This window comes from Bos javanicus, chromosome 3 (genome assembly GCF_032452875.1).
Source record: "Bos javanicus breed banteng chromosome 3, ARS-OSU_banteng_1.0, whole genome shotgun sequence".
Lineage (NCBI taxonomy): Eukaryota > Metazoa > Chordata > Mammalia > Artiodactyla > Bovidae > Bos > Bos javanicus.
Window position 1 is genome coordinate 86201557 of NC_083870.1, and position 13165 is coordinate 86214721.

The 13165-nt window shown below is 43.1% G+C and overlaps 1 protein-coding gene across 1 annotated transcript in view; it reads left to right on the forward strand.

Moving 5' to 3' along the window:
• Positions 1–13165, forward strand: part of LOC133245123 (cytochrome P450 2J2-like) — a 29763-nt gene that overhangs the window by 6446 nt on the left and 10152 nt on the right. Inside the window, exons 3-8 of the mRNA XM_061413069.1 lie at positions 1567–1716; positions 2109–2269; positions 4010–4186; positions 5847–5988; positions 6341–6528; positions 10053–10191. Coding sequence (XP_061269053.1) covers positions 1567–1716; positions 2109–2269; positions 4010–4186; positions 5847–5988; positions 6341–6528; positions 10053–10191 — 957 coding nt within the window. The remainder of the gene's footprint in view (positions 1–1566; positions 1717–2108; positions 2270–4009; positions 4187–5846; positions 5989–6340; positions 6529–10052; positions 10192–13165) is intronic.

Sequence of the window (13165 nt, forward strand, 5' to 3'; positions counted from 1 at the left end):
AATGGAGATAATGAAATGAAGATGAAGCTGCTGAGTTTGGCCAGAAATAGTTCATGCAAGTTCTTTTTAAGAATGTTGCTTTTTATCCTAATAACAATGGAGGTTCTGAATGGTTTAAGTAGAGAAAGGAACCATCATATTTATATGGTACATTTTAAAGACTTCTCTAAGCTGCAATGTCAAGAATGGAATAAAGGAAGCAAGAGACTGTTGTAGCCTTTTAGATTAGAAGAGGTGGTGGCCTAGAAGAGGAGGATGGCAAGAAATGTCAGTCCAGTAGGTTAGAGCAGGAGAGTGACTGAAGATACATGGATTTAAGCTACTCAGGAGGCAACTCCAATAGGACATGATGACCTAGACAGAGGGAGAATGAGGTGCTGAGGTACACACCCAAGTGGGTAGGTAAAGGAAAGAAGAGAGATGTGGAGGAGGACAAAGTGTTGGCTGGCCTGGGTAGGGAGTTGTATAGAGTGAATCATGAATTCAGTCATGAATATGCTGAGTGTGAAGCCAAGAGAGTTAAGCAGAGAATTGTACATGTGTCTGGAGCTGAGAGGCAGAAAATAGGTGTTTACTGTCAGTAGATGTGATTTGAAGTTTTAGAAATTGAGATTTCCTAGAAATGGAGGATAGGGTAAAAGAGAGGAAGCTTCAGATCTAGTATAGAAGATAGTTAACCTAAGGTATGATAATTTCTCTGAAGTCATAGAATTACCAGAAAATTATGGAGAGTGTAGTATCCTGGGCTACACTGGCAGAGAATGTTTCAGAAAGAAAGGATCTCATGCTGCTGACTCATTAGGATGGGGTTGAAAAGGATCCTGAATTGAACAGCAGGGAGGGCCATTTCACTAAGGTGATGGAAGTGAAAGGAGACGTTAGAAGGAGTTGAAGAGTGCTCTGGAATGAAGAAATGGGAGGATGGTGGCCTCTCCTGTCTTATAAAATCACTGAAATTCAACTGCACACACCATACAGATTGTTTTCCTTTGCCTGTGGTGTTCTTTCTGCACAGTGTCCACAGTTTGTTATCTAGGGTGATTCTTATCTTTTTAAGATATTTAAGATCTTTTCTATTTATGGGTATTGACTCCTTCTAATCCATAAGTTCATACTTGCTATGTAGCATAACTGCTGCTGCTGCTGCTAAGTCGCTTCAGTCCTAGTAATTAAATAGTCTTATCAGACAAGTAATCAAATGACAGGCTTTGGAGTCAAGCAGACTTGAATTTGAATGCCTGTTCAGCTGCTTACTCACTCTGTGACCTAGCAGAATTTCCTTTTATCTCCCATGTCTCATTTTTCTCATCATCAAAGTTAGGCTGTTGGTTTGGCCTAACGATTGTACCTACCCCAGAGAGTTTCTGTGAACACTAAATTACACAATGCATTAAAAATGCTAGCATGTCCATCATGACAAGCAATCAGTAAATTCAAGGGATTATTGCTTTGGAATTATTTCTCTGAATAGTTTTCAAGCACCTTAAAGCCCTCCTTTCCTCCATCTGGTACATTATCCTTAATGGGTCTTGTTGGCTTTTTTTAATGTTAGCTTTCTTTTCCCAGGATTGATCATGTCCAATGGCCATGTGTGGAAAGAACAAAGAAGATTTGCCCTGACAACTCTGAGGAACTTTGGTTTAGGAAAGAAGAGCTTAGAGGAACGCATTCAGGAAGAGGCTGCCTACCTCATCCAGGAAATAGGAGAGGAGAACGGTAATCAGGTCCCAGGACAGGTGCAGCGACTGTGGTTTACTCATTCACTAGTCAGATGCTCAGTTAGAGCCCATGTGCCTGTCCTGTGCCCAGCACTGTGGGACACTGAGGGAATGACAGTGAACAGCTAACCATGACCTGCCCTCATGGGGGTCAAGAATTAAGAAGAAGAAGAAGAGGGGTATTAAAACTTACTATTGGTTTTAAATCCTGGTCATCACTTCGACTTCCCAGACATTGACTAAGTACTTGCTGTGTGTCAGACCCTGTGCAGGGGCTGTGGACACAGTCTGAGATGTGGTTCTGTAGTCAGTGTGCCGTATGTCACAGAGAGTAGGTTCTCTGGAAAATAGAAACCAATCTGAAGGCTCTATCTCTTCTCCTGCCTCCAGGACAGCCTTTCGACCCTCACTTCACAATCAACAATGCCGTTTCCAATATTATTTGCTCCATCACCTTTGGGGAGCGGTTTGACTACCAGGATGATCAGTTCCGGGAGCTACTGAGGCTGTTCGATGAGGTGATGCATCTGAGGACATCAACGTGCTGCCAGGTGAGCCCCTTCTCACTTCCTCTCTTGGATAAAGACAGTGGGCTAATGTCAGATACAGATGAGATGGTCTTCCTTTTGTTTTAGGCTAAAATGCAACCTTTGAAATTGACTTCACCACAAACTTGTTTAAAATAAATCTGTTGACTTTAGTGTTTGTGTCCCTGGTGGCTCAGATGGTAAAAAATCTACCGGCAATGTGCAAGACCTAGGTTCCATCCCTGGGTTGGGAAAATCCCCTGGAGAAGGGAATGGCAACCCACTCCAGTATTCTTGCCTGGAGAATTCATGCACAGAGGAGCCTGAGGACCTACAGTCCAAGGGGTTGCAAAGAGTCAGACACAACTGAGCTACTAACACACGCACATTAAATATTTACTATCAATAAAAAACATTTCTTACGGTCATTTAAAGTACAGAATTTATGACAGACACGTATGCACTTACATTTTTTTCCTTAAAAAACAATATCACCATCACTTTTGAGTCTCTCCTCTCCACGTTCCTCCCTAGCTCCACACCTCCATGATCCTCAGATGTGTGTTTCTGTGCCTGACTCTCCCTCAGCACATTGTTTTGATTCATTTGTTAGTTCCTCTTATTTTACTCTGCATAGTTTTCCACTTCATGAATGTGACACTGATTGTTATTCTCTTGAATAAAGGCTCGGGGGATTGATTGATAAACACATTTCTAATTAGAGGGATTTCTAATTTGAGGGATATTATGAATAAAGCGGCAATGAATATTCTTGTTTTATGCACACTCAAAGATACACATACACACACACACACTAGAGACAATTGCCATGAACAAATAGTAAAACAATGTAAGGGAATAGGAGAAGGGCCCCAGGGGTGCTGCTGATTAGAGGATACCAGGAAAGACGGGTCCAAGTAAGTGACACTTATGTGGACATGAATGAAGTACAAGGCTAGTGTTGTACAGATTTCAGACGAAGACCAATCGGATTGTATGAATAGCCAACGCAAAGGACTAAACATTATCATCCTTCAGGTTGTCACAGAGACCAAAGGGGCTGGACTAGAAAGACTAAGAGAGAGTAAGATGACAGCAAGTGATAGCAGAAGAGAGGACAGGAGGGTGAGAGGCCAGCTCATGTGGAGTCCAGATCAGGAGAAGATTTGTCGAAATGTCATGGAAAGTCAGTAAAGTATTGAGGGATAAGCAGTGAAATGATTATGCTCTCCAATGTCTTTCCAAGGATAATGAATTTCCTTCCGGGTCCCTAGCATACACTCTTAGTAAATGGGAGAAACTGAAAATGTTTATTGCTGGTGTGATTGAAAACCACAAGAGAGACTGGAATCCTGCTGAAGCAAGAGACTTCGTTGATGCTTATGATGAAATGATTTATTAAACTGTTAAAGGGTCCCTCTGGCACCTCAGTGGAAAATCAACTGGGAAGGGGGTTAAGGAGAGAATCAAGGGAAATGGTGGAGGCTTTACAGCATCCAGGTGAGAAATGTTGGTGCTTTGTACTAGAATGACAAATACATTGAGTAGTGAGAAGTGGTCTGAAATTGGTTGTATTTTGGAAGAAGTGCTAAAATACTTTGCCAAAAGAAAAGAGGATTGAGACAGAGAAGATGAATCAAGGGTAACTCAAAGGGTTAAGTGTAAGCAAAGAAAATATAGATAATGATACAATAGTTTCTTAGTCTTCAAGAGTGGAAAACTGGCACCCCCTTGTCTTCATGACTGTTCTGTTTTCTCCGTCAGCTCTACAATATCTTTCCAAGGATAATGAGTTTCCTTCCGGGTCCCCAGCATGCACTCTTTAGTAAATGGGAGAAACTGAAAATGTTTATTGCTGGTGTGATTGAAAACCACAAGAGAGACTGGAATCCTGCAGAAGCAAGAGACTTCATTGATGCTTATCTGCAGGAAATAGAAAAGGTGAGAGAACCTAAGTGTTTTCCTGAGTAGTGTTCTTAAAGAACAAGTGAAAGGATTCTGGTTTCTTATGCTGCTGTGACAAATCAAACTTAGGGGCTTAAATAGACCCACATTTATCAAGGCAAGGTGTTGGCAGGGCTGGCTCCTTCAGTGGCTCTAGGGCAGAATTATTGACTGACTTCTCCAGCGTCTCGAGGCTGCTTGTACTCCATGACTCAGGGCCCCTTCCTCCACCTTCCAAACCATTGATATATCTTCTTCTCTGCCACCATCCTCATGTGGTCTCTTTACGTTCTTCTTGCCTCCTCTTATAGAGACTCTTGTGATTATAATTGAAACACTGGGATGATCCAGGATAATCTTCCCACAAAAATGGACAATTTTTATGGCTCATTTTTCAGCCCACCACAGGGGAAGGATATAGAGATTAGAAATATCATTAGCTTAGAATTGATGATACAATTAGAAATAAAAATATTAGTGTAAGAGTAATTGACTTGAGGTCTTTGAAAAGCCCAAACAACTGCCTTTTCATTGTTCAGTCTCTGTCTTCTACCTGAGTCTGAAGTGCCTGTGCACAAAAGGATGAAGAACCATTGTTTCACTATTACTTGGGCCAATGCCCAGTCTCTCGCCCCTTTCTTTAGCTCCCTAGTACAGAACACAAGTGAAGCTGAGGCAGAGGCCAGAGTTAAGCCTCAAGTGGAGGGACATGTGCCTCTTCCCACATCCTCATATCATCCACTTTCCAATATTATATAGGAGAAGCAAGAAAAAGGCCAGTTTGGATGTATATCATTTAACATAGTGAACCCCCTGGTTAATACTCATCACTGCATCAGTGTTATCATTTTTGTCTCATTAGATTGTTCATTCCTTCTCCTGGAGTTAAAAGAATGGTGCATTTTTCCCCCATCTCCTCTCTTAGTTCACCTTACTCTTACAACATAGATAGAGGCACTGATTCTTCCTGAGAGAAAGAGACTTCACTTGCTATGAGGTGTGCAGATGTGGGATCACACACAGAGCCACATGGACACACTGAAGCTCCTGGAGGACGGTGGTAAAGACGCTGGGGTGCCATGAGGATTGACTGTTAGAATTAGAGAAGTTTAACTGGGGTGATGCGAGAATTGTTGTACTTTAGAGAAATGCATTTTATTCTTTCTGGTATCAATACAAACAGTTGTTGAAAATTTGTTATGTGCCCTTTCTACTCACATAATCTACAGTATAACTTTCAGGGGTGAGTGTTATTATTTCTATTTTACGTATCAGGAAAGTGAAACATAGACAGGCTGATAAGTTTGAGGTTTAGTAACCTGGCCAAGTTGTACAGATAGTGAATGATGTGGCTAATATTGGAACTCAAGACTGTTTTTCAAATGTAATAATAGATTCTCCCAAGTTATAGAAGTAAAATAAATTTATTGTCTCAATTTTCATCCACCAGAGCTAACAGAAGATTCTAGCACTTGGGGCAGGAGGATGCTAATTATATTGGAGTAATAAGTCTCTGCCTCCTGAGATGACCAAAGGGAAAGCCATTTCTCCTGGAGAGGGAGTGGTCTCTCCTCCCATGTTCTGTCTAGGATGAAGCCCCCTATGTTGTGGCCACTAAGAACAGTCTCAATAAACCAATAATCACTGTGCTTTCTAGCATAAGGGCAATGCTACTTCATGTTTCCATGAAGAAAACCTTATCTATAATACCCTGGACCTCTTCTTTGCTGGAACAGAGACAACTTCAACCACCTTGCGGTGGGGACTGCTCTACATGGCCTTGTATCCTGAAATCCAAGGTGAGCACATCAGAGGGTAGGCCTGGGTCAGGTCAGAATACTTCCCTAAATTAGTTCATGTCAATCTCAGTATTCCTAAAGAGTGCTATTTGATTTATCCTCACTATTAAGAAGAGGAACCCGAGGCTCAAAGAGCTTCCGAAACTCACAGCAGGAATGTTGTCCAGCAAGAATTTGCCACCAGATTTGTCTCACACCAGGGTCTACTTCCTACTCATATAACCTCCCTGAAGAGCTAGTCTGGAGAACCTAAAATAGCCATTTTGATCCTGGTTATTCCATTCCTTAGCTTAATCAGGCTTAAGAAAAATTATGGAATACTAGAATAATACAACCTCCTCTTATTTTCCAGAAAAAGTCCAAGCTGAGATTGATAGGGTGCTTGGCCAATCTCAGAAACCAAGCATGGCCGCGCGAGAGTCCATGCCCTACACCAACGCTGTCATCCACGAGGTGCTGAGAATGGGAAACATCCTCCCTCTGAACGTGCCCCGGGAGGTGGCAGTGGACACCACCCTGGCTGGATACCACCTGCCCAAGGTAGTTAGGGCCTCTCTCATAGCCTCAGGTCTCCAAGTTCATATTTGTAAATGGTTGGAGTCTCAATAGGAAATGTGACGTGTTTTCATGTCTTAGGGAAGCACTTAAATAGGGAGAGAGAGATATTAATATTATTGCTGATGTAATAGTAGAATTTTTTTTTTCTTGTGGGGTTTTTAGAACGTTAGTTCAAAAAAACGTTAATAGGTGTTGTGGGAAAGTAAGGGGATTCCTAGGTCAAACATGTTTAGGCAAAGATTTGCTGTTTTAGATTTGAGATATCTCAGTGTTTTAATATGTGATGTGCATTGTTAATTCCTGTGGGGAGACAGCAGGCAGCAATTCTCAGTCAGACTTTGCCGTGAGGTCCTTTTCTTTGCCTTGGGAGAGCTTCTCACAGGATATGGACCTGCCACATGTATGTTGAAAAATTCTGCTTCACAATCCTGGTGGTTTAGAATATTGAAATATGAATAAATATTTGAGACCATCTCAAATCACTTTAAAGTGATTTGAACCAAAGTGAACCAAAATCACTTTAAAGTGATGGTTCTAACATAATGTCCCCAAATGTATTTTTCCAGCTCTGATGTACACCCTCTTGATGGGACTGCATCACAAGGGGAAACAATCCAAGTCCGTGTAGTACTAAATATCAGAAAAGGAGAGAAAGGAACGTGTGCTTTTTAAGCAGTAATTATGTGGCATTGGTCTTCCCTGGTGGCTCAGACTGTAAAGAATCTGCCTGCAATGCAGGAGACCCACATTTGATCCCCGGGTCGGGAAGATCCCCTGGAAAAGGGAATGACAGCCCGCTCCAGTATTCTTGCCTGGAGACTCCCATGGAGAGAGTAGCCTGGCGGGCTGCAGTCCATGGGGTTGCACAGAGTCGGACACGGCTGAGCGACAAGCACACACACACCATGTGCCACTGGCTGCTCAGGCTCTCTCAGAACATCTGCATCGGTCCTCAGAATAATTTTGTTATCCTCATTTTACAAATTGGAACTTCAGGCTGAGAGAGTTACTAGTCTTTTAAAGACTTCTCAACTACAAAATGACCACAGTTGGCTTCCAGAAACAGAGATTTTCTGATTCCCAGGCTCATCTTTTTCTGTTCTACACCAAGTTCTCTCCTCAGGGGTTACTTTACTTTGCCTTTAAAAAAGTCTCCCTGCAATTATTCTCTGTGGGGCCCTGTCCTCACAAAGGCAATTCTGCTCTCATTCTGCCCACCAGTCTTAGGACCTCAGCAGACAGCTCTCCTGTGCCCCCGAGTGCCCTCTCTGCACACTGCGCATTCACAGTTCTTTCCTTTCTCACCCCTTGGTCCATCTCTGTGGATCCATTGCAGTTTGTCTGAGTTCCTCTGTGTGTGGAACCTGGGGCTGATAGCAAGGCAGAACAGTAGGAACTTCCCCATTGCGTTCCCCTTTGTCCCCATCCTGCAGAGCTGGGAAAAGCAGCTATTCCTGCAATGATTGCGTTTACTATTCTCTTGCTGATTGACCATTTTGTGGGTGAAATCTGAAGTCTAAATGACTTCACAGGTTATCTTTGTATATTCATACCAATTAATTTAGTTCCCGATAACCATTCTAAGTCAATAGACTGGTTATAACAAGTTTTCTTTTCTGATGTAGCATTCTGCAGGCCCAGAAAGCCAAGTAAAACTGAGTTTTAATAGCAGCTGGAATAATCACCCTGAGGGGTGGCATGCGCAGTGCTTCTCCACCCTTCTCTCAGCCCCAAGCGGAGGAGTTCTGAAGTGCTGGCTTCCAGGCCTCTGCAAGCAACCCTCTAGGAGCAAGTGATACTAGACTAAATGCAGAGGAAAAGAAGATAGGGCATTGGGTGCTGAGGAAAGGCAGGTACTTGCTGAAGGATACACGATGAGAATGCTCCTCAAATTGGGTTAAACTTAGGTCACAGAAAGCTAGGTCCTGGTTGATTAGCTCACAGTGGTGGAGTAGAAGGACTTGAACTTAACCTTCTTATGCAAACACAAAAACCACAGATATCTTCTGAACAACCACTGACCAAAAAAAAAAAAAAAAAAAAAGGAAACCTACCAGAAAAGATACCCTACATCCAAAGATGAAGAAGCCACAGCAAGATGGCACGATTAGGATAAAGTCAAGTCCCATACTCACTGGGTGGGCGGTGCGCAAACAGGAAGCCAATTACGTCACAGAAATTCTGCCACAGAAGTGGAAGCCCTGAGCCCCATGTCAAGTGCCCCAACCTGGGGGTCTGACAACAGGAGGAAGTGCCCCCACAGAACCTAGCTTTGAAGACCAGCAGGGTTTGATTGCTGGAATTCCACAGGACTCGGGGTAACAGAAGCGCCACTCTTGGAGGGCACACACAAGGTGGTGTGCACCCCAGGACCCAGGGGAAAAAAGCAGTGACCTCGTAAGAGGCTGGACCAGACCTACCTGCTAGTATTGCAGGGTGTCCTGGAAAGGTGGGGGGCAGCTGTGGCTCACAGCAGGGACAAACACTGGTAACTCCAGCAAGTACTCATTGGCATGAAGATACCCAGAGGCTGCCATGCAAAACGGCATGGAAGGGAGTGGGGACAAATGACAGATTGAGAAATTGAAAGAGGCTGGATGTAGTGGGAGTGCAGGTAGAAGGACAGTGGCTCCAACAGGGCAGGTGATGTGTCCTTAATCTGAGAGTGATGGGAGCTCTTGAAGGCTGTCTGTCAAGTGCCAGGTATGGTGGGTGGACAGGACTAACATGATTAAATCATGTCCAGAGCTAACTCTGCTTTCATTGTGTTGAGAACATTGAAGGGGAAGAGAGGATATAGAGTTGTAGTCAGAGCTACTGTAGGAATGTGTGGACAACCAAGGTGGTACCTTGGACGTGGCAGTGGGCATAATGCAGGTGACAGAATCAAGAGAAATTTCAAGTAAAATTGACCAGCCTGCCTGAAGGACTGGATGAAGGCAAAAAGGGGGAAAGGGAGGCACTAAGGAGGACTCCTGGGTTTCTTGCTGTGTATCAAAAAGGATAGTGGTTCCTTCCACTGGGTGACCTGATTCTATCATTAAACCTTCTGTGGAATGTGCTAGATAATGGAGGGAGAAACTTAGACAAATGAGACATTTTTGTTATACAAACGGCCATAGTTACCACTTCACTGAGCAGCTGGGTTGATTTTGGTCCAGAACTGCCTGCCCACTGTCACATGGTTCATACCTGTTGCATACATGTTCATTGATTCATACGTGTTCCCTCCCAAGATCAACACTGAAAGGTCCCTGCAGAGATGCATTCTGCACTAAGAGTAGTCATACTTCCCCAATCAAATTCCCAAAAGACAATTCCAGTCCACAATTTTAAGCTGACCCATGACAAAGAGCTGAGTCGCAGGGGCTGGGCTCTGAAGTAACTGGGTTGGGGAGTTTGAGGGAGTTTGGGGTGCCGTCAGCGTTGATGTAGGAGACCGGGGGGCTGCTGCCCCATCCCACATGCGTGTTGTGTGTGTCATGAGTCTTTTCTGCCTTCTCCAGGGCACCATGGTCACGACCAACCTGACTGCACTGCACAGGGACCCTGCAGAGTGGGCCACCCCTGACACATTCAATCCAGAGCATTTTCTGGAGAATGGGCAGTTTAAAAAAAGGGAATCCTTTCTGCCTTTTTCAATAGGTGAGTAGAAAAAATTAGGAGTGCGGGAACCCAGAGTCTCTCTCTCTTTACCCTTCCCTACTCTTCTCCTTGTGAGGCTTTGCTTTAGTTGGAATGTCTCTAGATCGCCCTGCCCAGTGGGACTCACTCTTGCTGCGATTCCATCTTAGGAGTCCCTGGGTGGAGCATCACGAGGACTCATGCCCTTACTTCCTAAGCCCTGGCTTGACTCTGGTGGAGATTTCACCATCAAGTTGTTCTGTCCCCAGAACACCAGAGACAGAAGCTTTGTGTTACCCACAAAGAAGGTTAGAACCTCACCATCTTCATAGAGCTTTAAGTTCCATGATCCTTTTGGCTGCCCACTCACAAAACTAAAGCTATTTTCTAAGAAAGAGGTTGGAGGAGGTTCTGGTAAAGGGGCCGCTTCCTTATCATTATGGGCATCACAAGTGACTCTGGGTGCCATGGACTTAAGCAGATGAGGTTCTACTCTATCTGTTTTCTGATGAGGTCCCTTTGCCTTTCTAAATTCTAATAACCCTTTAAAAATCTAGTTAATACATTTACATGGTGCACAACTTGAAATGTACAAAAGAGAATGCAGACAAAACGCTTTCTCTCATGTTTCCCAGCCTGCCTGTTAAAAAAGGGTGTTTTAACTCATAACAACGTGAAATGAGTAGCAAAAGTCTCCATATATACCAGATAACGAGTTAAGTATGTTGCTGACATCGTTTCAAATAAATTCCCAAATCCTTAATTCTATAAATGTTTCCTAAGCACTTATTTTGTGTCAAGCATTCAGCCTGGAGGATATGACAATGATTAGGTAGCGGGGGAAAAACAATGCAACTCCCATGGACCACGTCTTGTAGTGTAACCTTACATGGTTCAAATTCCTGTCACCACATTGGGGTTAAGGAAGGAAACTGAAGCTTAGAAGGGCCAACTGTGGTATCTACAGTAATAAAGCTCATAGAAGCAGAGCTAGAACTCAGTGTTGAACATGTTTATCAAATACTGAAGCCTGTGCTCTTCCTAGCAGTGTGTTCTTTAAAAAGTAACTAAATGCTAGTGAGTTAACACTCTGAAATTCATAGTAGTTTTCTAATCATTAATTTAAATTAAATATAGATTGATTATCTGCAACAGTATAATTTTGCTGATCATGACACAAAGGCACAGTAAGGGAGGGATTGGAATTTGAACCCACATAGACGTGATGCAGAGCCCAGGTTTCCTGCTGTAGGACTCTGTCCTGCGTGTATCTAGACTGATTCTAATTAGATCTTCTGTGTCTTTCTCACTCTCATTCTATGCTACCATTGCTCATTTTGACAAGTCACTTTTCAACATGAAAGCAGACATGAGATGTAGGAAAACCTTTCAGTCTTCCTGTCTACAAGAGCTTCCAATTTCCTATTATAGTACAAAGCTTCAGGTGCTTTATTTAAGTATGAAATTATTCTCGCCTCACTGGTTTTGTTGTTATTGCTGTTTTTATTCAAAGTTGTATCATACTCTTCTAATTATAGATTTCATTGGCAAGCAAATTGTTTTATTTACTACTTTGCTAATGCTAAGTCACTTCAGTCATGTCCGACTCTGTGTGACCCCATAGACGGCAGCCCACCAGGCTCCGCAGTCCCTGGGATTCTCTAGGCAAGAACACTGGAGTGGGTTGCCATTTCCTTCTCCAACGCATGAAAGAGAAAAGTGAAAGTGAAGTCGCTCAGTTGTGTCCGACTCTTAGCGACCCCATGGACTGCAGCCTACCAGGTTCCTCTGTCCATGGATTTTCCAGGCAAGAGTACTGGAGTGGGGTGCCATTGCCTTCTCCGATTTGCTACTTACAAAAACCCAATTATTAGCAGTTAAAGGGATCAGTATCTAACTTGCAATATAAGGAAATTAGGATTCAGAGAAAGTTGTTTCTCATCCAAGGTCATCTGCCCAAGGAATTGGCAGAAAAGGGCCAAAGACTCAAGTTTCTGGTTTCTTTTTAAATTTTTATTGATGTATAGTTGATTTACATTATTGTATTAGTTTCAAGTGTATAGAAAAGTGGTTCCGTTATACATACATTTATATCTTTTATCCTACTTTTTTTCCCCTTACTGATTATTACAAAATATTTAGTATAGTTCCTGTGCTATACAGTAGGTCCTTGGTGGTTATATTTAAGTTCTGATCTAGTGCTCTTGCTAACACAATTAGAACGTTACTTATTTTCCTAAAGTAACTTCCATTTTAAGATTCACTGAGTTCCTATTTATATATATTGATCATTATATTACTACATAATAAAGTCAAGAACTCAGTTACTTAAAATAATATGTATTATTGCTCCCAAGTCTACAATTGAGCCTGGGAGCTCGACTGATCTTAGCTGAGCTTCCTTGCCTGTTTGGAAGGTCAACTGGCTGAAGGCTGATCTAAGATGACCCTGGCTGGGACAACAGGGCTCTTTTCTAGGTTTTTTCCCTCCAGCAGGTTAGCCCAGCTGGTGTACTTGTGGAAGATATGACCACAGGTGGGAGAACAGAAGCACACAGTGCCTCCAAAAGGCCTAGCTGGGAACTAGTGACCATCACTGCGACTGCATTCTGCTGCCGATGCAGATTATAGCCCCAGTTCAAAGGAAAGGGAAAACAGCACAATTTGGGGGAAAGAGCTATGAATCACATTGCAAATGATGGGGGTACAGGGAGAGGGTAGAACTTGGAGCCACTGTTGCAATCAAGAGTTCTCACAAGCTGTCTTTCTGCCTAAGAGTCAAATCTAGAAAAGGCAAGCATTTTGGGGATACTCTCAGCTATTACAGAATGAGGGCTAGCTGAACACAGCAGAATATAGGGGCACTGTTGGTTTGCCTCATTCTTGATCCAGCACTTTGTAAAGAAAACTTCCTTGAAGGAATGGGATGCGGAAAGCTCCTTCCCTTCTCTTGGAAAGACGATCAGGTGTGGAATTAGGATGTATGCACAGTCAA